This window comes from Stylophora pistillata, chromosome 4 (assembly GCF_964205215.1).
Source record: "Stylophora pistillata chromosome 4, jaStyPist1.2, whole genome shotgun sequence".
NCBI classification, from domain to species: domain Eukaryota; kingdom Metazoa; phylum Cnidaria; class Anthozoa; order Scleractinia; family Pocilloporidae; genus Stylophora; species Stylophora pistillata.
Genome location: NC_142522.1, coordinates 34,860,924 through 34,887,197, shown reverse-complemented (window position 1 = coordinate 34,887,197; position 26,274 = coordinate 34,860,924). Strand labels below are relative to the sequence as shown.

The window sequence follows — 26,274 nt, the reverse complement described above, 5'->3', positions numbered from 1 at the left end:
AACCATTTAAATTCAAACACCTTCATATTTAAAGATACAACACTTCTATTATCCCTGGAAAGACTGGACACTCCCAGTACAAATTCCCCACCCCAGCCAAGCAAGGTTCAAATTCCCCCTCCTCTGGGCTTGGACAACCATCGGAAAAAAAAAAAAATACACCAAAGAGCTTAATTTGTGTTCTGGGGAAGATGTGTACAGGGGAAGATGTGTACAGGGGAAGATGTGTACTGGGGAAGATGTGTACTGGGGAAGATGTATACAAAACAAAACATAAGTGCAAGAAACTTAAGATCATAGATATAGAGATTTAATATGAATAAAGTCCAATTCAAATCTGAGAGAACACATTTCTTGTCAATATCAAGCTTACATTGCAGGTCATTAGGATTGTAGCCTTCATTGACAAGTAGCTCCTTTAATTTTGACACTTCTTCCTTTAGTTCGCGAATAATCTATATTGGGTAAAACCATATTCTATCAAATTCTTATAATACTCATAACAGACAAAAGTAGGTACCAATAAGAACTATTTCATTACCAGTAGTAAGTAATGATTTGGGATACAGGCTTAGCTAAGGGCTATCTAAGCTCAGCTCAGTTGTGAGTTGCATTTGTTGCAATACTTTGAGTTGTGTGTGTAGCAAATTCAATTAAATTTTAGATGAAAAGCAACCTCAACACAGGAATTTCAAACTTCCTTAAATAAGAAGTCTAAAAGCATGGCTAGTTTTTGTATTAATGTACCTTGGCATTGGGATCCTCATTTACTATAGCTTTGCATAAAATCTGTTTTGCACGATCAGCATACCTACCCAAAAAATTGCACAACAATTAAAAATGAAAATAAAGCATATGCCATTCAACTTACAAATTTCTGACCACACACTAAATTCTTCGAACCAATATTAAAAATGAAGGGACAACAGTGTGGAGATTTACTGCTGTGATCTTGAGAGTATAAAAAATGCATATTAAGTAGAAGTAAGAACTTTTTCCTTAGAGTTCTAATCAATCATTCCTACCCTTTGAAAAAAAAATTATTTCAGACCTTGTTGAATCAAATACTTTGTGAACAGACACATCATTTGTTTTGTGCATCAACATTTATGCGGCATACCTCAGGGTACTCAAAGTTTCCTCAAAATTTATGTCTGCTGGGCTAATTGCAGCAATCATAGCTGTCTTCGAGTTTCCACCTGTTTTGAAAAAAACCAAGATTGACTACCATAATTTTACATATTTTTAAAACGTACTAAACAAATGAGCTCAGGGTTACACGTAAAGGATACTCTTTTGCAACTTGAGGTAGCAGAGACTCAAGGGACTCGCATATACTGTAACCCTCTCATCCCAGAATTGACCATTAAAAGTACTTTCTCCCTACAATATCAATTTCCTACCAAGTTGACCTGTCAAAGTAATAAGGAGATCTTGAGAGGGAAAGGGTTAAACAAGAAATTTATACTTGGTCTAATGTTATCAAAAGTTTTATTCTACTGGCTTGAAAAACACATCTATGTATCTCTCTGTTTTCTAAATTAATCATTCTTTGGACATTGTAAGAAAGAGTGATATGCACTCCTACAATACACGCAATAACGATACTATAAAGCTACCCAAAATCAAATACAATTGGGGAAAACGTCGTTCGCAGTATCACTGTTTCAAAGACTTTAGTGAGTTAGAGAGAACTGTAAGAAACTCAGTAAGTTTGCCAATTTTTAAGAAGTGTCTTTTTTCTGCTTTTTATAATTAAGTTTTTTTTTTTAATTAATTTTTGCAGTGTATATGTTGTAATCATTTTTATATTTCGATTTTAGCTCAAATTTCTATATTTCAATTGTATTTTTATCTAATACACATCTAGTATTTAGGACCTCTATGTAAACCACTATTGTCATGGAGCTTCCCAATAAAAGATTATTATTATTATTATTATTATTATTATTATTATTCTACTGTCTTTGACAAAGAATGTGCATTATAAGCCTCTCAACTGTGTCTTAGTTGCTCTGAAAAAGGGCTAATGTATGAGTTGTGAGCATTACAAACTCTTCACGGTGACCAATTCACATTATCAACGCAGTTGATAAAATCAAATTATATCGTAGCATCCCACCCCACCCACACGGTTTTGCTAACCATGTCTCACAGCTTGACAAAATAAATATAAAAACTTATTAATCAAGCGCGAGGGCCATACTGGGAGAATAATTATTGGCCCGAGGTCTTGACAGTACGGACCTCGCTGTGCTTGGTCCGTACAAAAAAGACCGAGGGCCGATATTCTTCCACTACAGTCCTGTTGTATTCTGTCTGTAACTACATCTCTTTAATCACATAATAAGATAACTAACAACAAACGAATTCAATCGACGTCCACCGCTCCTTGCTCCACGTGTCATTAACCCCCAGGTCATGTGACCGACACAAAAAGTCCCGAGCAAGCTTGGTTAATACAAGATTTATTATACGACTGAAGTTCAAACGGACACAAGTGCGGTATCATTCGGGATCATTCGGGACCATTCGGGACAGTGCTCGGTTCAATCCTTTGAGAATATTGGACCGGCAATAGAGCATTCTGATTGGTTGATTTTAGTTATTGGCCCTCTCACTGCCCGAGTCATGTAATAATTTTAAATACACAGTAAACACAATTAAAACAATAATTCAGAGTGTACCTAGATTTTCTCTCAACAGCCATGTCAAAACAGAATCTCTGAATGGAATGAAATCTGATTTCCTTTTCTTCTTCTGAGATGACTGAAAATTTTGAGGAAACAGTTTATTGATCAAGTAGAATCACATAATTACATAAAATCTTGCATTCTGATTGGTTAACAAAGTGAGGTATTAAGCATGGAATTGGGAGTTAAAACGGGGGTTAGTGATATTGTTTTGCATCTCTTGTTTCATACGATATCAGTTTTTGCATGCAATTTAAGGTGGAATTCCCTCGCCAGGTAATGAATTTTCCCATGAAAGCAGTGGTGACTTAATATTCAATTCAGGGGCCCATTTCTTGATGGTTCTGGTAACTATACGAAGCCTTTACACTGTTCTGTTTTGATTCAAGATGGGGTTTTAAAAAGTTTTGAAAATTATACAATATATTTATCAACTAATGAAACAAAATGGCCTTGTTAGGGTGCCACAACCTGCTCCTCTATTCTTTACATTTTGATTTTAAGATTATAGTTTCACGCCCATTAAGTTACCTGGATTTTAGAGAAACAGGCCACTGGTTTTTTAACAGACAAGGAGGTCACCACTAACAATGTTACATTTGATTTTAAAGATTCAAATCTTTACAAGAAAAAAAAACAGGTGGTATCATAATTCCCCTTTCAAAAATTGAACACCATTATCAATAAATCACCTGTTCTGCGAGAGCAGATATCACCTTTCCAAGAGTCGTCAATGATTTGTTGATGTTTGCACCTTCCTGAAATATTCAAATAGGCAGAACTTCATTTCAAAATATGTTTTGGGTAAAATGAGATTACCGTGGAGTCATGATTATTGTTTCTTACCCAATGATCTTTGTTTTAGAAACACCAAGAGCATTACTTTGTAAATGAAACAATTAATCACTATAAGTACCACTACATGTAAGAGAAAAAATCTAGAAGGAGTAACTCCATAGCCTTCTGAAACATCCTTCGGAACTTAATGAAGGCATTTTTGTAACCAAGTTTTTCTTCAGGAAAACAGTAGCCATTTTTAGCTTCTCACTGACAATACTTGGTGTCTAAAATAGTATTAATTTATAACTTTGGTATTACCAGCACACATTCACACACCTTAAGTCTCTCCCCTTTGGCTCCTGTTGCATCTGCTCTCTCACTCCCAGCAAGATCTACCAAACTCAGTTTGCTAACCTTCAATTAAAAAAAACAAAATACTAAGCTTAATCATCATGGTTAGAAATAGAGGAAACTCTCACTGGTCAAAAAGGAGAGTGTCCGTACAAGTATGATACCTGCATTATGACTATTAAGTACACGACTCGGGCAGTCAGAGGGCCAATAACTAAAATCAACCAATCAAAATGCTCTATTGCCAGTCAATATTCTCTCAGTATTGGACCAGGCACCGTCCTGAATGGTCCCAAATGATACCGCACTTGTGTCCCTTTGAACTTCAGTCGTATAATAAATCTCTTATTAACCAAGCTTGCTCGGGACCGTACTGGAAGAATATTTCTGCCCTCGGTCTTTTTTGTACGGACCGAGCTGTGCTCGGTCCACACTGTCAAGACCTCAGGCTGACATTCTCCCAGTACGGCCCTCGCGCTTGGTTAGTAAGATATATTTAGTGTATTTAGTGACAGCAGAAATATCACAAACCTTTGCTGATGATAGGTCCGTTAAGGAGTCATGTCTCCTCTGTGTAAACACAATACTAAAGATTGCATGGGATCTACTGCTGGTTTCATTCATGTTTGTTGCTGCTACTGTCCTGTAAACATTGAAGAAAGCCATGAAAAAATCTTCTTCACACTACACAAATATTGTTAATATACATGTACCTTTAAGCTGCCTCACAAAATTAAAATACTTGGTGAAAGATTCCTTAGCACTACGTGCAATAATGTCAAAATCCATACATGACCTATATCAAGATCTTAAATTCAAAAACACACTGTCTTAAATTTGAAAATTTTTCCTGTTGACTACAGTCTAACAAATGACTGTTTTATTAATATGACCTTCTTTAAAAAACCAAGAGAAACCAAATTTACTCACCTAGCTTTGTTGCCTTCATCAATAAGGTCATTTATATCCTCAAATGAAGTGACAGCAAGTTTAGTCAAGTCTTCTACATATGGCCCCAACATTGGATGTTCCCTGAGGAAATAATCATTCCAGTAAAATGATATTCATGGGGAAAAAAGATCTTTAACTAATAGGTAGCCAAAGGCACTTTCTCTCATGGGTCCTCAATTGATCCAGCCAGAAATCACCAACTGACAATAATTTAAAGACAATTATATGAGTCAGTGTAGTCGAATTATGGCCAGGACCAATTAGAGTCAAACTACAATTTGCAACAAATAATAATAATAATAATAATAATAATAATAATTATTATTATTATTGCTATAGTGCAAAATCCATTAGATATATGATCTAATGCACTTTACAAGTTAAAAAAGAAAACTAACTATGAAAATATTATTTTAAATCAATGATATCATCATTACAAGTCATTTGATATAGTACTTAATAACACTTTATATAGTAGATAAAATTGACAAACGCAGCTAACTAACAATGTAATATAATAATAAATCGTCGGATAGATAAAAACTCTAAATGCTTTCCTTGGCAAGCAATATTTTGGTGAAGCACTAGTCCAAAAAACTTTTAAGAAAAGAATTTTCATAACAAGTGTTGGCTTGAAGGTCATCTGTATTAAGTTCAAACGTCAAATTTTGTTTAAATTGTCAAATTTTTCTTTAAGAATTAAGTCTTCTTAAACAAAATAAACACACCAAGTTTGAGGTAATTTGGGGAACTTGTCAGCCTCACCTCACTCTTAAGTTGTTCTTAGCTTTTGGACTTAGCAAATCCCTCACTCTTTCACAGTAAATCTCAAGATAGCTGACCTAATGAAAGATTAAGAAATGCACTGTAAAAAAGAATGTTACTTAATATTCAATTGATTAATATGTATCAAATACCAAAACAGAGACTGTAGAGGGCCATTGGCTGAAATAATAAAGTTTAAAACAAAAACTGTTCATATCAAAAATGAACATTGCGGCCAAGTGACTGATGGACCACACAAGTGGTCTTTGCACATGCAAGTGAGGTTGATGGAAAATTTCATTTTAGTAAAAAAAGTAAAGTCTGTTTACAAGCCAAGTGGCCCATCAGGGTGGGGCTTAACTCCAGTTTCCATAGCATTAAGAAACTAGGGGTATTTCTACTCCCCCCTAGACGGGATGCTAGTCCATTGCAGGGTTACCCCCAGCATTACATTCACTGGCATTTTTAACTCTTAGGTTATTTCGGGCAGCCAGCACCCCTATCATTGTCTGTACTATTATTATAAATTTTTCTTTCTTGTATATTTTGGGGTGAAAAAAATAAAGTTGTTGTTGTTGTTGTTGTTGTTGTAAACACCTGGTTGAAGAGGAGCATGCACTGTGAGAGTAAATTGTCTTTCCCAAGAACACAACACAATGTCCCAGGGTTGAGCCCAGACCACTCCCTCCTAAGTTGAATGCACTAACTGTGAGGCCACTGTGCCTTGCCCAAAATCTCATTCAGTCATGTGTTTTTTCCTTTTTGCTTTAAGAAGTCCTATACCTCAGCAGATAAAATCAACTCATCACTGCTCTCACTGTCAATCTTTTGAAACAGCTCTTCACAAAGCTACATGGAAATAAAGGAGAATGTCAAGGGCAACATCTTAATCACTTTTATATCTGAGAATGAAACTTTAAACTCCGTAAGTTATCAATAAGTAACTAATAGTTTCTCTACACAATTTCAGTTATAATAAAATAAAAGATAAATAAAGAAATGGGATTTAGCAGTGGATGTTCCATAAGGTGGCTCTTCTCGTCCACTGTTTCCAGGTCAAATTGGAATTTAGAATCTTGGTTCTTGCTTACATCCTCCACTTCAACACATTCTTTGCTCAACAAAAAAGTGATCAGAGCAGACAAACTTATTAACAAATAGATTCCACCTTCACATTTACATAAGTCCAAATACCCCTGATAAACACTTAGATACTTTAGATAAGATAAGATAATTTATTTAATGTCAAAAAATACACAGGTGGTTTCCCAATCCCCCAAGCCAGAGGCTCATGATAAAAGTGTTTGACAATATAAAAGAAAGCTAAAATTGTAATAGCACTGATTAAATTAGAAATAATGTATATATCTATTTAAAAAAAAAACCAATTAAAGGCAACCACTGCATTCCCACGTTCTTAATAGAGATTCTCCCTTCTGTTTGCTGTACATTTCTTACAACAATAGTTCTGAGAATTTTGTGTTGAATCAAATGGTATCCCCTTGCTGACATTTTTCTTTACTCTCAATACTCTTGTATGTGATATAATAATTATAATGAACGAGAAATCACATATTAATTGCTTTTGAGAATGAAAGGGTTATTACTAACTAAAGGAGGTTAACTTATATGAGATGTTTAGCAGCTGAAAGTTAGAATCAGTTTCAATATAAATACTAACAGTTAAATTTGATCTTTGCCATCAGCTTGAAATCGAGGAGAGTCATTAATAAGATCTCGTTTGATGAAATATGTGAGCTTCTCCTGAAGTACGTAACATTTTCAAAAAACAAATTAAAGAAATTTTACTTTTTTTTCCCAGATTTAACTGCAAGATGAGCACTCCATTTCTTTCTTAGTTTAGAATCAATCAGTTCTTTTCTATGAATTTAATTCCTTCACGACTAGGTCTTCCTGAGGTAGCTCTTTAATATCTCACCTGTGGTATGATTCCTTTCTGGTCAGCCTCCTGTTTGCCCATCATTGTATAAGACTTTCCGGAGCCTGTCTGGCCATATGCGAATATGCAAATGTTGTATCTGAACAGAAAAATAACAATTTAAATTTTTTTGCATAACTGGAAATGCAACATCATTCATATCAAGTGACTGACTGAATATATGGAAATCATCTTGTGAACTGCAGGCTAAGAATTGAATATCAAAGCGATCTATGCAGTTACAAATTATTATTTTTCACTTCTGCTCATTCAAGTAGTATTCACCACTGCAAAGATTGCTTTGATATTCATCATTCATATTAATAATTCTCATGAGATGTCAATCTGACTTGAAAATTAACAATTGAATGACTGATAGAGTAATGAAAGTTGCAGTAATTTTTAATTCCAGATAACAACATTTCTTCTATCCAGGATGATGTGTAGTTCTTTTCTTTTATCTCATGGCTCACCCTAATTATGAATAATTTGAGTCAAGAAAGATATTAGGAAATTAAAAATCAAACTAGGTAGACAACCTTTCAACCTAATATAAAATGAAACTGTGGCATGAGCTATCAAATGTGTTAATACAGGATTTCGTATGAGTAAATAACTGTTTAAATAATTAGATAAAAGGAATTAATTAAAACCTTTTCACTCTCAAGATCCAATTTAATTTATTTTATTAGCAATTCTCCTTACTGTCAGCTACACAATTCTTATGATGTTAGTTTGGAGAATCTGAATCTTCCAATCGATAATTTTCTTTATTCTCATCACTGAATTGTCTGCTTGATAATGTACTGTTGTTGCTAAGAGAAATTCTGTCTTGGTCACTTATTAACAGCTTCTTAATAAGAGCTTATTGAGCTTCTTTCTCCTCTCTTTTCCAATCATTGGTTAGTTCACTGTTGACATTTCTAGAGAATTAAATTATAAACATCTTGACTCATGTACACTTAAAAGCATGCCTTAATTTACCCCTCAAATGCATGTGCCAACATTTCTTTGCCAATGTCTGCATACACTTGCTTCTGTGATGCAAAATGGGAATCATTCTATGAGAAAAATAGGAAAGAAATGAAAAACATTATGACAAGCATTGAGAGTTAATCAGTTAACTCTGAGACAAGATAATTCGGTTTTCTCAACTGAGTTCATAGGCTGACGTTCAAGTGCCAGCTTAGAAACTCTTTATGTTAGCCAATTTACATTTAATTATCAGTTTATAACTTGAACCAAACTATCTTGTTATGCACCCCCGCCAATGCAGAACCTGCGTTTCTTTAGAAACTTACCCTCTTAACTATGAGACAATTATCCCATTGGAACTTTTACTGCAATACAGTACAATACTTTATGAAGACATGTAACATCTAAGAGATGTACAAGCTCCTTCAAAATGTGTGTGCATATTTACTTTTCCTTGAAATTTTCAGTGAGAGTTAAAAAATCTTAAACTTAAAAAAAAATTATAATTATAATCTGATACATAACTTATTCACTATTGACTAAACATTGGCACTAAAGAATTAAATTTTGATAAAATAATGATGGAATAAAGTGAGCAATTCAAAGTTTAATGTTCTAAGTTTACTCTTAAAGTGGGCAACATTCATAGTTTACCTGTTAATTAAATTATGGTTTTACAAGTTACATTCAGCTGAATTTACAATAAGCCAGTACAGTGAATGAATTAATTGTTGGTGACCTTCACAACTCTACTTTGCACATAAAGTCACCAATGATTTGAATCCCAACCCTTAATCATGAATTCTGCTAAATGTCTTTTGAGCAGTTAAACAGTTACAAGATTAAAATAGAGCAAAGTAATTGGACACCCAAACGGGAAGATTTAGGTACCAGATAGATTTATTATCAAACCTTACTTCATCATGAGACCAATATGAGTAATCAAAGTTAAAACTCTTAGGCTTTTCACTCAGGTTTCGAGGATTTAGGATGGCTGAAAGAAAAAAAAAGGGAAGTTATAATGTCACCTTCCGCATCACATAGCTTTCACGGCAATATTGTGGTGAGGGATTGGGGGCGGGAGCCCAGAAAAATGGGGTAGGAGAGGTCTGAAAGCAAAATATAAATTATCTTAGTACGGGAGGTGAGAGCAGAAATTAAATAGGCACTGGTTTGTTGTTTATCACTGCTCATTCAATCAAAATATGGGAGTAATACAGTAAAGGGTGGGCATCAGGAAGTAGAGGGGCACAAAATTATGGGAGGCGGGAGAATGTGTTATGGGAAGTGGGAGGTGGTAACTCTCCTGTTCCCCTCCACAATAAATTATCATCACAAACAATCACTACCCCATGGACTTAGTCAACAGAGTTTGGCCCATGAAATAGATACACCTTATTCGATGGTAAGACATTTTAATTTATAATATGTGCAGATATTATGCCTGGATATTATGCATGTTACACAGTATTTTTCTGAACCCCAGATGGACATGGAAAAATAGTAACAATCAGCAAAATGTCCACTCATATCATATATCAAACTATCCACTAAAAATTCAAGTGGGTCAGGACATCACTTAAAAGGAAACATCACTAGATTTCAGATTTCCAAAGGTTAGCATCTCTTTTGGTCAGGAACAAAACTTGACAGTGAACCCCTATCCTGTGCACTAAGAGGCACCGTGTCGTCCTTTGTGCTTTTTTCTGACCAAAATAATATTAAACAATTTTATTCTTAAAAAGCTTGGGCCAGCTATTTACATGATGTCTAACCCAAACTGCAGTTTTATGGAATCAGTGGACCTCAAACTTTCTCTATAAGAGAGTCATTCTCATTTAAATAAATGCCCCTCTACTGGTTGGTAGCTTTCAATCCTCTTGACAGTGTTCACAAAAATAAATGTTCAGATAAAAGATTCAGCTAAATTTGAGATAGTTTAAAATATGGTTTTGTTGAAATAAGGCTAAACTTTGTTTAAATAACTGGCCCATTGAATTTATTTTCTGAACCTTATAACTCCTGGGCAGGACTGCATGACTGTCCAAAAAGCAGTTTGTCTTTATCTCAGATTAAAAGTTTCACTTGGTTTTGATTTCTCTTCTAAGAGAGCATATACACTGTATTATGTCTACGTTTTACATAGTTATATCTTAATGCCAGCTAATCTGCACCTGGTAAAATATAAATGTGAACACTCTTTACAAGGATAAAAAAGACTAAATATTAATTAACAAATTCATTCGAACCTTGAGTTAAAATGAAGCTCCATTGTGTTTATAGCATCTCCCTAATATTATGTTTTCTACCGGAAAAAAAATAGATTTGGGGGGAAATTTTTGTGGCCATTTGATTTTAAACCATGCATTTATGAACAGTATTGATCACTGCATCAGTCAAAGGCTTACTAAGTAAACCTGATATCATAAAATTAATACAAGATAGAAGTATGACTAAGTAAAATGTTAACCTGAAACATTGTTCAGTCAGTATTGCGATCTGACGCAACTCAAGCTATCACAAGTACTAATTTGAAATATTTCTCTGTAATAACACCTTTGACAGGCAAAAGACTTTTTACTGAAATTCTTTGCTTAGCTGAACCATTCATTTGTCAAGAAAATGATTCCTTTAAAATATCTGTATACCTACAGCTGTTTTTGAGTAAGTATGATTAAATGCAAATCTCAGCAAATAATTCTAGTATCATCTTACATGAATCAAACCACATTCTAAACCATGCATTATTAACAGATCACCATCTTAAGAAAATTAAGTGTACGAATTTTTTACATTTAACGCTGAGTTTTGAAATTTCATCTCTTACAATATCATATTACATCCTTGTTAATATCAGAAAGTAAACAGCACTAAAATAAATTTGAATAAATCTAGCTATAGGAACTTTCAATTTCTTTTATGTGGGATGAGGAATTGACTTTTAAGAAGGCTAATGTTTAACCATCAAAACCAAAAAATTAGCATATTGCATTTTCTTTAAATTTGCAAAGAAAATCCTTCAGAGATACCGGATCAAAAATTTCCCTCTCGAGTCTTGTCGTGACTATATGATACCAAATGTGTCGAAACAATTTTTTGTTCTGAAGATCTCAAGGCCTTCAGACTGTGCATTAGCTTAACATAGTTTAAGGAAAAATAATACGAAATTTAACAGTCGACACGCACAGTGTCAACTAAATTCCATATTTACCAACTGGCATTTTGAAAAGATTGGGAAATTATACTCCAATAAAAATATATAAGGAAAAAAAATAATATTTCATTTCAGCTGTTAAATCGCTAATCAAAATATTGAATGGCTGATAAACTTTCAGCCGAATTAACATATCATTACAAGTGCAGACAACAACTCACTTGTGGTAGCTCCGTGCATCCCAATTATACATTTGCAGCTTCGATTGTTTTCTCGGCTCGCAAACGGACGAACTCGAACAGCTACTTTCACAGACGACATTTTCCTAAGCAGCTTGAAAACCGAACACCATTCTGAATATCTTGGAGAAAAGTCTGGGTAACTCTTGACTCCATTGCATTACACCATTGTCCTTTGGCCGGCCGAAGCCGTCATTGTTGCAAAATAAAAGACGCGTAGTTCTCCCCCACAAATCAGCTGTAAAGCATTCCCATATTCCAATAGCAAAACAGAATGGCGAAAGCAATAATTCCACGAACTGTTTCCGACGCAAAAGGACGAATTCCAAGGAAATTCAAGCACTCGCCTACAGGTCACGAAATATTTTCAATCACGAGTTTAGCGATGGGGTAAGCCCGCTGACCAGAAGATGAGCTCATGCTAGTTCTACTATATGAGGGAGGGAGGGAGGGAGAAGAGAAAGAGGCGAGATGGGGAGGGGGGAGAGGAAGAAAGATCGTTTCTTGCTTATGGCAGATGAGAAAGGACTACTTCAGATGCAAGTGTCTTAAAAACAGTAACAGTTATAGATTTTGAAAAATAAAGGCAAAAGCTAATCAACTAGAGGCTATAGAAGCGTCTGATGCAAATCTAGTCTCTCCGATGAACTAAAGACGACTCCAAAATGAAGTCTAGTTTGTAAGGTTTGCCTTTAGCTTCTCCTGGAGCATGGACCATCGACGTTCTCCCCCCTGAGGACCTCGTCCTGTACTGGTCTAGCCTTTCGAGTGTGGTCCAGCTGTAGCCCCAGTTCTTCATCTCGACGGCAGGTGTTTTTTCAGGCGTCCTCTTTTCCGTTTGCCCTGGAGTTTCTATTTCCCGGATTGCTCGGTGACACTGTCCAGAAGTTTTCCTAGGGTGTGGCCGATCGATCTCCACCTCCTCCGACTGCTTTGTGTTTGAATGAGTTCTTGACCTGATCTTTCCCGTACATCATCGATTGTTACTCTGTCTGTCCTGCTATTTTTAGAATCCTTCTAAAATAATGAATGACGTTTAACGGTTTCGAAAGACGAAAAATGAAATATAATGATGCAGAATCACGGTGTCTCCTAAGGGGAAGAATGCCTAAACACAGTGAATAATGCTTAGAATGTGATGGCTAGTGACAATAAATGATGTCTAGTTCACTTTTTTTTAATCGGCAATTGAATACTGGGCAGCGATCACCATTTACATAGTGTGCAAGATATCCTTCTGTCTGGTGTTGTATATCACGTGACATATTGACGTAATGATGATCGTAAGAAAAAGGCTATATTATGTTCAGTATCGCACCAATTTGAAAAAAAATGAGAATATTGTCCCATCCCTGTCAACCGGAAGTGAACGAAGCCAAGTCTTCAAATTCTTCGCTTGCTGAATTTGGCGGAAATTTATCAAAAAAAAACCTTGCGTGCCGTTCCGGAGCTCTTCAACGGAGACTTCAACAGGGGTCAATTTAACAATACCCACATAATTCTAGTGACATACGAGCACGAATAACTCGAGCTCTTATTACGATTGTTGACAAGAAGAGAGCTTGGCTCTAGAAGATCAATTCTTTCTTTTTCCGTGTTTTGTTTATTTTTTTGGACGTACGTTTACTTAAAGAAAAAGAACTTGTTGCCGATTAAGCGAAAATAACGAGCGGTCATTGCATAATCCTCTTTTTCAATTAGCTTGTGCTCAGTTGGTATCTTGCCAAGGTAGAGTAGGGCTAGGGTTGTTTAGCTCAATCTTAACGTAAGCGTGTGCTGAAATTGTAGTCTTCCGTACTCCAAAAGGCGGAGAAGGAAAATTGACAGATTGATTCTTCTTTTTCCCATTTCTTTCCGCAGGAATCGAATTAGATTGTGTCCGTTTGAGATAACAAAACTGGTCTGTGTATTAATTTTGCGGATGTTTTGCTCCTACCCTTCCCCACCTCCGTGGACTTTAAGACAAGAATATCAATCCTGCCTTGTCTCAACAAAATTGGATCGAAAGACAATCAGAATGCTGTTTAATTTTCCAAAGAGTTTCCATACTAATTGAGTTATCTCATTGTTCAGGTCAATTTCCACTACATGCGGAAATGCTAGAAACCTCAAATAACAACCAATCAAAGCTCTCGTTTTATCTCATATAAGACCCTCCATGATTGGCCAGTTTTCTGTTACAACCCGAAGATGCAGCAATGGCGGATGACGGGAGTACAACTTGGGACTGTTTGTGGTATCTTCAAGAACGTTTGAAACAAGAGAGACTGTTTGTCAACAAAGAGAAAGCTGAAATATCAAACCTTAACATAGATATACAGTCAACTTGTGAAAGACTCTACCATTTGTCTTGGATAACTCGGCAACAATGGAAGGTGGTTCAGCGAGTGAGGGCTTCACCTGAAGAATGTAGCCAGGTCGTAAAGAGGCTGGATTCTGCCCGCTTTGTGGACGCTTCAAGACATCTTGGCTACTTAGAGTCAAAATACTGGGAATTTTTTAAGGGACTGAGAGAGAATCCCTCGCTTGTCGCGTCCAGTTTGGCTTATGCGGACAAAATTAATTTAGATACCTCTCAGCTGGTTCGTTTGTTGTTGAACTCTCTGTATGGGAATTGCCTTCTTCCGCGAGATGAAAATTATGTGTTGATGCTAATGAAACACCTGATCGATTTGAAAATCACAGGAGATGACAACCCTGAAAAATTTCTTCAGCATCGACGGAATTCATTTACTTCGCTGTTTGGGATTTTAATCGAGAGCTTGTTCTCCGCAAAGTTGTATCTGACAGCGGCTCTACATGCACCCATTATGCAAGTACTCTCGGAAGATTCACTTTTACAGAAGCGCTTACCCCTCAAGTGCACTAAATTTGTGGAAAACCTTAAAGCGAAACTCTATTGTTTTCCTCAAAGCTTGCGATGGTTAATGTGTCAGTTTGCAAATATTCTTTCTTCCCATGGTATGAAGGACAAGGAAGTGAGGTCGATGGTATTAAATCTGTTATTTGATTGCCTTGTTTGTCCGGCTATAATTCGACCTGAGCAGTTTGGCATCACGTCTGATGTTCAAATCAGTGAAATAGCCTCACAGAACTTGCAAAGCATAGCTTCCTGTTTGCAGAGCTTGCACTCTCATTTATATTCCTCAGAAGGTGAGGATGTAAGAAATTTGGACATGTTTTCAAGGATAGATCCAGTAAGTATGTTTTGTGTAGACTATTGTATCAGGAGGGATGTCCTTTACACTCAGACAACTGGGGCTAATCACGTAAAACAAGATTAATTAAATTTTTTAAGTATCGCACTTCTCTTCCTGTCCACTTGAAATTAGGATACATGCCTAATTGCACAACAGGGTTATATATTATATGTCATTGCAGAACAACCAATGAGAGGGGAATGGCCATTTCTTCCACATGACATTTGAGAACTGGCTTACCCATTTATCCGTCATATCTTTGATAACCATTCTTGTTGCAGATTTCCAGTATTTACATGAGTTAAAGCAGCTTCACTCTCAACAATAGTCATGAACAATTTTCTGTTTTGGATATATAAAGTTCCAACTTGCATTCATTGTTTTTGCTGTGTTTTAAATGACATTTGTTTCTTTTCAGGTTTGTGTGACTTCATTTTTAGATGCCATATTGGAGAACCAAAAGGACACTCAAGATTTTCCAAACCACAAGTCCCTTCCTGGCCTTTGTCGTAATTCAGTTCTCATAACAGAAAATGAGCTGCATGCATTGGTGAGTTTCATGCAAGTGATATCAGATCTAAAAGGAGACAGTTAGCTTGGTTTGTTTTTGAAGGGGATGAGAATGTCTTGATATCGTATTGTTCGTGCACTTTTTACTTTTAAAACCTCTTTTTTAACTAGAGAGTTGGTAGTCTGGTGGTTCTGGTTTTGGTTACATAACTTTAGTGTTCTGATCTTCAGCAAGACACTTGACTGTTGGTCACAGTTCCTATTTTCACCCTTTTCATTTCCTTTATACCCTAAAATTGATATGCATCAATGTATTCTATCATTCAAACATTTCAAATGGTACCAACAGGGACAATTTTTAGATAAACATTTCTTTGATCAGTGATCATGAGATCCTTATAGAAGAAGCTGCATTACCTCTAGTTGCTTCATATCACAGAAAACAGGAGAAGCTTTGACGTTAGTATGAAGCCAGGAAGCTTTAATGAATTACACTTTTTCTCATTATATAGCTGTTTTTGTACTGCATTGAAGTAAACTGCCTTTCAAAAAAGTTCTTGTATATATAACTTTCTTTTGTCCCTTCTCTTAGACAAGCTTTCTTAGAATGGTTCAACACAGTGAAGACTACAGAGATGATGTTAACCGCAAGAAGCTGGAAGAGTTACTCCATCCTCTGCCACCCCAACCAGAGATTAGTCCTGTGGGGCCCATTGCAGATTCACTAACACATCCAATTTCAGAGTCTTTAACAGAGAGTCCAAAGACGCCAAAAAAGAAACGGGCTTTCAAAGTAAAAAAAGAAGAGAAACCCCAGAAGCAAAGCCTGGGAGAAACTCAAGCAGCTGAGTTTGAAGGAAAGATAATAAAGCAGCATAACCCTTTATGTGTTGAAAGCAAATCAGAAGGGTTCAAGAGGGAGTTTCTTCAGCGGATGCCACTAATGTTGAAGGAAGATGAAGAGGTGTTAGTGATCTCACTTGGCTATTCTGGTATTGAATGTCCTGGCTTGCAGTCTGAGGAAAAAGTGGGTATCAAGTAACTTTTTTTTGTCTCCATTGTAACTTAATGTATGCATTCAGCTGGTATGTGTACATCTCCCATCAAGGCTATTTATACAAGAATTGTTAATAAAATGTTGAATCAAGAAATATCAAAATTTGCTCACAAGTCCTAAAAGAAATTGTTTAACAATAGTTGCTCAAATTTTGTTTGAGCATTTAGTAACCAGATGTAGTGTAAATTAGTACAACAGACATAATTTATGTGACCGGGCACAGGATTTCGTACACTAATGCTTTTCCGTTAAACGGGTAAAAATAAACGGTTTGTAAACAGATAGTAAACAGGTAGTAGGAGCATTTAACGGTTTGCATGTCCGTTTAAACGAATAGTCCAAAGCGTTAAACGGTAGAGCAAAGTCCAAAAACGGATTCCATAAACCGTTAAATGGCCGAGAAAAAAAATAAACGGATGGCTTAAAATGTTAAACGGTTGAACAGCATCTATAATTATGTTATGGATAGCTCAAAACGTTAAACGGATGGACAAAAACCTTGAACGGATGAGGAGGGCTAAAGAACAGCGGGAAGCCATGCACATATCAATCAGAAACCGTTGCGAACAATTATACGAATTGTTCATGCGGAACACTGACGTTTCATGCTAATAATATTCGACTGACAACAATAGAAAACTAAATAAAATTAAATTACTAGCGTGCAATTAAGCTATCCACTGGTGAGTGAAGCGAGCGGAGAGCGAGTCTCACCCTGGAGAGCTCGCAATGCATTTGAAAATTTGTATAAGCAGAGGAAGCAATCTGTCAATCATACCATGTGGACTGAACATTCTCGACTGAAAGAAAATAGAATTGAGAAGCAAAGTCGTTTTTTTTTTTCATGTTCCTACATTGTTTCTTCTACGTATTGACTGAAATGAAAATGCACTATCAAGTGAAAAACATTAAGAAATGCTGCTGATTTTGTAGATTTCACCCTTGGTTAATCAAAACAATTTTGCATACGCATGTAACAAAACTCAACTTTCTTTCACTCGTGTTTCATCTAGCATTCGATTTCGTAAAGTAATGTGTAATTACAGCTTTTATAGAGCAATTTCCGTTTCCTTTCAATCAATGGAAATAAAAGATGAGAAACTCGATAGCCACGGATTTTGTAAATTTTGCCGTACACGTCAATCAAAATAAATTTGCATAATCATGAAAACAAATCTCGCTCTCCTTACACGGATGCATGTAACTGTTAAACGGATGTATTTTATTTTAAATGGATAGGTGAACCATTTAAACGTTTTGTCGAAAACGTTAAAAGGATAAGCAAAGCATTTAAACGGATGAAGAAAACGTTTAAACGCTTTAATGATCCGTTTTAAACAGATGGTAAACCGATTGATTCGTTAAACGGTAAAGCGTTAGTGTATGAAATCCTGTGCCCGGTCACATATTTTCTATAGAACAAGGCTCTTGATCCTCAGCTATGTTTCTCAAAGCAGGAGTATCAACTAACAGGTGTCCAATTTTTCAAGGTTCTTGGCATTAAAAAGCCATCCAAGAATGAAGCAGAAACAAGTAAAAACTTCAGACCAAGGAGCAGTTCTTCTCAGTTTTCCAAGCATATTTTTTCAGACAAATCTGTCACAAAGAAAGGGAAACAAGGCTGTTACAAAGATGAAAGTGATGACAAGGAAATACTAACCACACATCATAGTGAGTGTAACAATATGTACTTATTGACTGATTGGAAGGGCAGAATGGGAAAATAGTGGGCTCAAGGTAATCGCATGAGAGCCAAATATTTTCCCATTCAGCTCAACCAAACCCAGTCAATAAGTATCTTATCATACGACCACTAACTGTTGAAAGTTTCATTGTAATTAGGACAGGACGGATGGGGGCACACAGCCACACAAGCACAAAAAAGTTCCGCATTTAAAACTTGTCTTTTAACGTTTTCAAGTCAGAACAGGAAACTCCCAACTTTTTTCTCATTTCTGTTTGCCTTTAGTTTTTGTAACAAAGTGATATAATGGCAGCAGGGCTGGACAGCTTTTTCAGTACTTGCTCACATCAACCTGTCCAGCCTTGCACACGTCAGCTTAGTATGAAGCAAGTAATTACACTTTCAAACACTATGTTCATGGCATATGTTTTTCAGATGACAGAGAGCTTTCAGCGGCACCTCAGCAAATCATTGCTGGTTCTATTAACCAAGAGAGCAGTGCTGATTTGCCCAAATCTGACACAAGTGAGAAAACAGGGACAGATCCTGTTGATTTGCTTCTCAGCAATTCTGATTCCACAACACATAGGACACCAGATGTTCTGGAAGGAGATGCATCAAAAATGCAAGACTCTGCCAGTGTTGATTTGATTGATTTTGAAAGTGAGAGTCCACAGCCTTTATCCCCAGTTTCACCAGGAAATTTCACTGAAAACACTCCAGTAGAGAAACAGTTCCCTCTTGCATTTGAAAATCATGCTGCAGGTAACAGAGATAGTGCCATCAGCAGTAGTAGTAGCACACGCATTAGTTCCATCAGTACCACAAGTACACGTAGTAGTGGAGTGGAGTTCACCAAAGAGTGCATTTTTGTAGATAGTGGCCATGGTGACATTTTAGAGGAGAATTCTAACGTGAATTTGTCTGGTATGGAACCCCAAGATGCACCTCCTGATGGGTTCCGAAAACGCAGTGTTGTCCTTAGTGACCATGAGAAAAGAGACAGCAGGATCAGCAATCGTGAAAGTACAAGTAGTAGCACATTGACTGGCTTCTATGGAGAAGGATCCAACCGAGACAGCCAAGCAAGTTTCTTGAGCTTTGATTCAGAGTTTCCACCTCGAAGCGGGTCGTCAAGCACAGCTGATGATGAACGCGAGGTACCTGTCCCCAGGGAGAAGAAAGGCTCCCGAGCAGCCTCTTTGAAGCGACATTTTAGGAGCAGGAAAAAGACCAAAGGGAAAGGCCCCTTTGATGGGCCACTCAATGTGGAGAGTGATGAGCAGAGTGTGAAGAAAAAGGAAGGGTTCTTTGGAAAGATAAGAACTGTTCGTGAGAACAGAAAGACTAAGATGAGTGGGGAGAAAGCATTTGTGAAACTGGCTGAGAAAACACTGGACCCTTTTAATATCACCAAAAGAATGGCACACCCAGAAATGGAAGAGAAAACACCTAAAGGTAACTACTGGCATGATTCCTGTATAGTTTGCCTTGATTGATCACCATAATTATACACACTGTACACCATTATAACATACCTAGCTATTTCCGTGTCACATAAGACAAGTGTACCTTGAATTTTGTTAAGTTCGTCATATTGGTTCACGATAATCTTCTACATCAAAGTCATATATTTCAACTGCAATTAAAGAAACGCATATGCAAACGATCTTCGCAGTAAGGAGCACTACTTTTAATAAGCAGTAGTGAAAATAAGCCTGAAAAAAAAAGATTCATAAAAAAAAATTAATTTTTTTTCAGGTCTTATTTTCACTTCTGCTTACGTAGTGCTCCTTACTGCGAAGTTCGTTCTCATATGTGAATCCTACATCTTTAACTATCTTTAATCCCCTTTTGTGTTTTTTCTTTTTACTCCTTTGACAATTGTGAATTAATGCAAAGTTTTACTCGTAGGTTCCTTCAAATAGAATGCACTATTCAACAAGATATTATCATGTAGCTCCTTTAACAAGTCAAACGCTAGTGGTTTTGTTCAACTTATTTGCTTTGCTTTTTTTTTAACGTATTCTCCATGAGAAATGCATTTTGTTTTGAAGGGGCAAGCATTTTAGGGAAAAATTAAGACACCCGTGAGAAGGTTTTGGTGCAAATTTACTTTTGTGGTCCTTATCAATCACAGAAGGATCTCTATTTTGTTCATGTCCAGATTCCAGTTTTACTAATTTTCGTAAGTTTTTTTTCTTGACAGACATTGAGAACGTTATAAAAAAATACACAGATATTGCACGTTCTACTGCAGAAGAAGGAAAGTTGAATGTTGCAGATGGTGATGATGATGATGATGATGATGAAAGTGATGAGGAGGACGATGATATTGTTGATGAGGAGGAAAAATTTGAAAACTCCAAGAAAAAACTAAGACTGGTGCTTTGCCAAGCTGACTTTCAAAATCTTCCCATGGTTCATTCAGAAAACAAGATGCCAGAAAAAAGGTCAGTTTTGAATTCATTTAACCCTAGGCTTTGACCCCTAATAATGACCAGTATCTAATTTCTCCTTACAATATCGCCCCTGAATCACACATTCAGGTGAAAGGAAATGATCATCAACTAATATAAGGAAGCTCAGGATTTTTCAACATATTATTGTTGTCAGTACCCTACGAAAAGTATAGATAACAGTATGGAGAATATGTGTACCAATAATATTATAGGGTGTAACGGTTAATTTCAAATTCTCTCAAGGAGGGGAACATTGGGGCCTCTGGGAAACCACAAAATGGGAGAAAAAGGCAGCAAAACCGAAAATCGCATGCAAACCCAACAAAACCACTACATTTTCACCTTAAAAGGAGTCAAAAAGGAAAAACCAAAAACCGCATTAGAGTTTTTGTGAAAACCGAAAACCGACTGCAAAAACACGTAAAATCAGCAAACCGCTCTGAGCATCAAAACTGAAAACCTGAACCTTTTTGGCCTAAAAACCGAAAAAGCGATCCAAAAAATGGTCAAAACCGAAAATATGAAAGCCCCCCTCCTCAAGGTACTGTTCATAGCCACATGAAGTGCTTGTACTGTAGATTTGCAGTAGATTGTAAAAGGAAATAAGTGATAGAAGGAAATAAGTGATAGAAGGAAATAAGTGATAAAAAGAAATTGAAGAGAACAACCAAAAGGCTCCTCCTCACTTCCTTGAATAGTTTAGAACTGGTATTGATAATTAGATTATGATTATAATACAATAATTAAGATTAAAATTCTGAGCTCTATTTCTAATGCTTAAAAGTTGTGGATCAGTGATGTGCAAATTTCTTGCAGTGTCTTCAGTTGTAAAAAAGTATTTTAAATTAATGTTGTTTTTCTCAGTGTGAGTGGTAAATCTCAATGTCAAGAACTGTTGACATTCCTCCATGTACAACTTGCTGAAGCAATTAATCTTCAAGACAGAGCTCTGTCTGCTCAGTTACATGAGACAATAAGGAGTGTGAAGGACCTTCCACCACAAAGGTACAATACTTAGTTCTTATTAACTGAGTGGGAGGTCTGTATGGGAGAATCTTGACTGAGGTCACCAGTACAGACCGAACGCAGTGAGGTCTGTACCAGCGACCGGGATCAAGATCCTCCCATACAGACCAACCTAGCTCGGTTAAAAAGATGTTTATTATATGGCTGTGTCTTATATGCCAATTCTTTATATTCTTTGTACCTTTTTCTCTAGACTGGTCTAGATGCCGGTCTAGATGCCGGTCTAGATGGGAAAATTTAGACCGCTTTCACTATTGATTTCAGCCAATCAAATTCGTGGATTTGGTTGTTCTCAGTCCTTGTGAGACACAACCATATAATAATGCACTTTTTTATGGCACACTTGATTCATAATAAGCCTTCATGGCTTCTTGAGACTTCCTTACCTTTTCCTTTTTCTATTTTGTAATTCCTGTGTATTAGCTATGTAAATTAGCTTTGTTCCCCTTTTAATATATGATAAAGGCAAGTGATAAATAAAAGTAAAATAATCATTACAAGCTGCTCTTTGTATTGTTCTCACTAGACTTCACATTCAAGTAATTTCCTTTCTTAGAGTTAAATTTCAGGGTAGCCCTGATATTAATGGGCTGTTGCCAGTTTCTAGCTTCTATGTCATGAGGTTGCTTGCAAAGAACCATGATTTTACTTCTGATATTTTTATTTCTCCAAGAGAGGTTTACTTTAAGTTGCTTAATAACCCTTTCACCCCTTAAGAGTGTTTGGCCTCCAATTTCTCCTTACAATAGCACCCTTCTGTCAAATCTAAAGCTCATGAGATTAAAGGAAATGGTCATCAATTTAAGAAGCTCTTAATTATCCAAACGAGGTGCAGTAACCTCATGGTTAGTGCGCTCAACTCTGTATCAAGTGGTCCAGGGCTTGAGCCCTGGCCAGGGACATCATGTTGAGTTCTTGGGCAAGACACGTTACTTTCATAGTGCCTCTCTTCCCCCAGGTGTTTAAGTAGGTACCAGCAAATTTAATGCTGGGGGTAACCTTGCAATGGACTAGCATTCCATCCAGGGGGGAGTAGAAATACTCTCAGTCGCTTCGTGCTACGGAAACTGGAGTTAAGCACTGGCCCAATAAGCCGCTTGGCTTGTAGGCAGGCTTTGACTGTCAAATTGATTCTCCTCATTAGTTTCAAGGGAAATGTAAAGAGAACAGCATTGAGAATATGAATGCTAATGTTGGGATTACTGGTAATCGTTTCCAGTAGAGCAAATGCCTCGCAGTTAGCTACCGCCTCCCGGTTAGCTCAATGGATAGAGCATTGGACTGTTGAGTGGGAGGTCGAGGGTTCAACCGAACCACCACTCAAGGTCTTAAAATTACTGAGGAGAATGTGCTACCTTTCTATAATATCAGGAAACGGATAGACATTCTAGTCTTCTCGGATAAGGATGAATAAACTGTAGGTCCTGTCTCCTGCAGGGTTAGGGGTAGGAGACGTTAATTTCCCATGCACGAGATCACTGTGTGATGGATGTCCTCCCCTGGGGTGGGATGGGTGGGTTGCAGTCCGTAATACTCTGTTGAGAGTGAGGACTTAACTGGTAAATAAATAAATAAATAAAATGTGTTCTTTGGTAAAACCAAACTAGATGATCCCAAACAGAAATGCCTGGAGCTATTTGTGCAGAATGCTAACTTGTGGTCACTGTTCTGTAGCTTTGCTAGACTTCTGGAATCACTACAGGAGGATTATAAGGCCCGTGCTCCATACTTAGCGTACTTGGTCAATGCACATCAAGGATTATTAGCGACTCATTCACACTTGGAGAGATTAGTAGAAAGAGTGGAAAGGTAATATTCCTAAAATTGGGCATTTATTGAAATTGGTTAATTCTCAAGTAATTTTAGGTCCTCAGATATTATTACCAAATTGACTGAAAGAAAATACAGACATTATATCTTATCATAAGATTATTGTTGAAAAATAACAGTCGTGTACTAGATTACATTGTAGGTACAGTCCTTGGCTGTGAAAATTATGTGAGATTGCATTTGAGGCCCAACTACTGTACAACTACATCATTCTGAAACAACTGTTTGTACATGTTTTGCATGTTCTCAGTAATGAAGATGGTATTGATGATGTTGAATATAACTTTTGATCAGTGGTTCTTTTCTGAACTCATAGAGACAAAATCATTTGCCGCACCTACTTTACAACCTCTTGTGTGAAGCTATTTCTTGAGTCAAAGGAGAAAGGAGAGATTAACAAATTTACCCAGGATTTCCAATCGTTGCCAACACCGGATGAAAAGGTTTGACACAATTAAGTGTTGCACTCTCATTGGTGTTTTGACATCAGGTAGTTCTTATGCTATATGCATGTAACCGATATTGAACATGTCAGATGCTATGGTAGTTATGCACAGATAATAACGGTTTTAGTGCTCCATGAACTCTTGGAGAAACAAAGGAAAAATACATTCAAGCATTTTGCAAGGAGTACAAAGCATCCCCCTCAAGCTCCCTACCTTCCTTCCTTGTACACCCATTAGTTTTCTAGCAAAGAGACATTTTGGGCATGCAGTGACCTGAAAATTAAGAGCAAACTACCCTTAGTATTGTGTGAATTTTGTGAGTTGTGCTCTTAAACAGCAACAGAGACTATTAATTATTTTTCAGTAATGTTAACAAAATAATGGAAACAGACTTAATTCAACAGTGACTCCTACGAGGGCTTACCTATCCTGCACTATAGATTACTCACATTTTATGTAAACATAGCTTTAGTCCTGTAGTAAATGTTTTCAAGCTCCAGTTTAAGCTGACATTGCTGGAAAAAAAGACCACATCAGTATCAAGCCTTACAGCCATGGTTTCTGGGCTACATCTTGAGTTGAAAGCACAAGTAGCTTAGGGAAAGCCTTTAGGGTAACCAGCAAGGTTGCAAGTGGCTATCATGTAAAAACCCTCCAAACAAAATAATATTCTTTAAATCTGTTGGCAGTGTGCATTGCTTGAGGAATTCCTAGAGACATTAGGGGAGGAGATGGAAAAGCATCCCATCTGGTCAGGTACAAGGCATCAGCTCTAAATGAATGTCTTTAGTGATTTTATACGCAATCATGTATGTCAAATTATCCAACAAGTATGATTTTTCAATTGATTTGGCAGGTGTCAGTGAAGAACAATTTCAGGATTCCTTGGTGGCAATAGAACGTGCCATCATGAGCAGTATTTACATTTCTGCATTTTACCCTTTTGGTGGAGTAGACCAACAAATAGATAGGTGAGCTGTGCTCCAAACTGAAGGTTTTGCACTGATAGATTTTTGACCGTGGTCACTATAATAATAGTGCCTTGGAAATGTAGCTAAAAAGTGTTACCGGTATTTGTTATTTAACTGATTAATTGTCTAGAATGCAGTGCAAATTGTAGCATATTAGACTCTGGTCATAAATTTCAGGTATATGGTCCTTGGCCAAGGACATTTCTATGTGGGTAAGACAATTAAGTCAATCATGACAATGCCTTTCTCCACCCAAAGGTGTAAACATGTAGACATAAATTATTATGCTTTTTGTTAGAATACCAGACAAGAAGCTTCTCCTTGCAGTCTGCGAATTTGGTGCTTTTTCAATTCAGCTTATTATTTGCTTAAAACTTAGTGGGCTCTAATTCATTTTGGTAATTGGGTTTATTCCTGAAATTTTCCTTCAATATTCTCAGTGTCTTATTTGTGTTTCTTTACTCAGCACATTTCATGAGCATGTGATCAACCTGCAGAAAGTTATTCATCCCAATCACAAAGCTGTAAGAGTCCCCAAGGTATGTAATTCTAAATCTTTAAAAAGTTTCAGTACCATTTTGTGCCCAATCCTTATTTGGTGCAACTTGATCAAAGAATGTTTTTATTGCATTAATTATTATTTGTACATTCAAACCTGTATTAAGGGGTCACCTGTGGGGAATGGCAGAATGAGCATTCAATACGGGTTCCAAAGATAAGGGGAATTACAAAAAATGAAAAACAATGCCACTTTATATTACATCATAATTGACCACTTAATGTACAGAATCTTGCTCAAGAATACTACTTGCTTTGATTTTGGAAGAGGAACATGGATTAAAAATTACTTGAAAGATTATTCTTAGTTTTATTTGAATGGTCCCTCTCTCAATGACTGTTCAATTTGAGTGGAGGACTATAAAAGCAGGGGGTTGAGACTTTATAAAGGGCAACTGTGACCACTCAATAGAGGTGGCCGCTTGATAGAAGTGAACATTAGAGTGACTAAGAGGGAAACAAATTCAGAACTTTGGCAACTGGCTACTTAATGCGTTAGGTGACTGCTCAATACAGTGTGGCTTAGAACAGGTTTGACCGTATGTAGTTCTTTTTTGACCAAACTGAAAATGTGGATTGGGTAGAAGGCTAACATCCTAGTTTTTTAACAGATGTACCGCAAGGAAGCACCCTGGGAATCAGCTCAGAAAGAACTGCTTGCAATTAATGCGTACAAGGTAATT

General features: G+C 36.7%; 2 protein-coding genes across 4 annotated transcripts in view; one reads left to right on the top strand and one right to left on the bottom strand.

The window, feature by feature from the left end:
* Window positions 1–12,227, bottom strand: part of LOC111322899 (kinesin-like protein unc-104) — a 35,144-nt gene extending 22,917 nt beyond the window's left edge. For 2 of the 3 annotated variants that reach the window (XM_022926118.2, XM_088757752.1), the window contains exons 1-14: window positions 11,830–12,227; window positions 9,372–9,448; window positions 8,464–8,540; window positions 7,480–7,579; window positions 6,324–6,389; window positions 5,541–5,617; window positions 4,755–4,856; window positions 4,356–4,467; window positions 3,810–3,887; window positions 3,386–3,451; window positions 2,688–2,769; window positions 1,121–1,199; window positions 748–811; window positions 374–455 (exon numbers count right to left, since the gene is read on the bottom strand). In XM_022926118.2, coding sequence (XP_022781853.2) covers window positions 374–455; window positions 748–811; window positions 1,121–1,199; window positions 2,688–2,769; window positions 3,386–3,451; window positions 3,810–3,887; window positions 4,356–4,467; window positions 4,755–4,856; window positions 5,541–5,617; window positions 6,324–6,389; window positions 7,480–7,579; window positions 8,464–8,540; window positions 9,372–9,448; window positions 11,830–11,929 — 1,162 coding nt within the window. In that variant the 5' untranslated portion in view covers window positions 11,930–12,227. The remainder of the gene's footprint in view (window positions 1–373; window positions 456–747; window positions 812–1,120; window positions 1,200–2,687; window positions 2,770–3,385; window positions 3,452–3,809; window positions 3,888–4,355; window positions 4,468–4,754; window positions 4,857–5,540; window positions 5,618–6,323; window positions 6,390–7,479; window positions 7,580–8,463; window positions 8,541–9,371; window positions 9,449–11,829) is intronic. The other variant, XM_088757753.1, reaches the window with a different exon arrangement.
* A 1,789-nt stretch (window positions 12,228–14,016) lies between these two features.
* LOC111322882 (GTPase-activating protein and VPS9 domain-containing protein 1) overlaps window positions 14,017–26,274 on the top strand; it is a 16,561-nt gene continuing 4,303 nt past the window's right edge. The window contains exons 1-13 of the mRNA XM_022926099.2: window positions 14,017–15,044; window positions 15,466–15,597; window positions 16,150–16,584; window positions 18,105–18,285; window positions 18,734–19,756; window positions 20,508–20,751; window positions 21,625–21,765; window positions 23,461–23,595; window positions 23,933–24,059; window positions 24,752–24,818; window positions 24,919–25,033; window positions 25,500–25,572; window positions 26,203–26,268. Coding sequence (XP_022781834.2) covers window positions 14,046–15,044; window positions 15,466–15,597; window positions 16,150–16,584; window positions 18,105–18,285; window positions 18,734–19,756; window positions 20,508–20,751; window positions 21,625–21,765; window positions 23,461–23,595; window positions 23,933–24,059; window positions 24,752–24,818; window positions 24,919–25,033; window positions 25,500–25,572; window positions 26,203–26,268 — 3,738 coding nt within the window. The 5' untranslated portion in view covers window positions 14,017–14,045. The remainder of the gene's footprint in view (window positions 15,045–15,465; window positions 15,598–16,149; window positions 16,585–18,104; window positions 18,286–18,733; window positions 19,757–20,507; window positions 20,752–21,624; window positions 21,766–23,460; window positions 23,596–23,932; window positions 24,060–24,751; window positions 24,819–24,918; window positions 25,034–25,499; window positions 25,573–26,202; window positions 26,269–26,274) is intronic.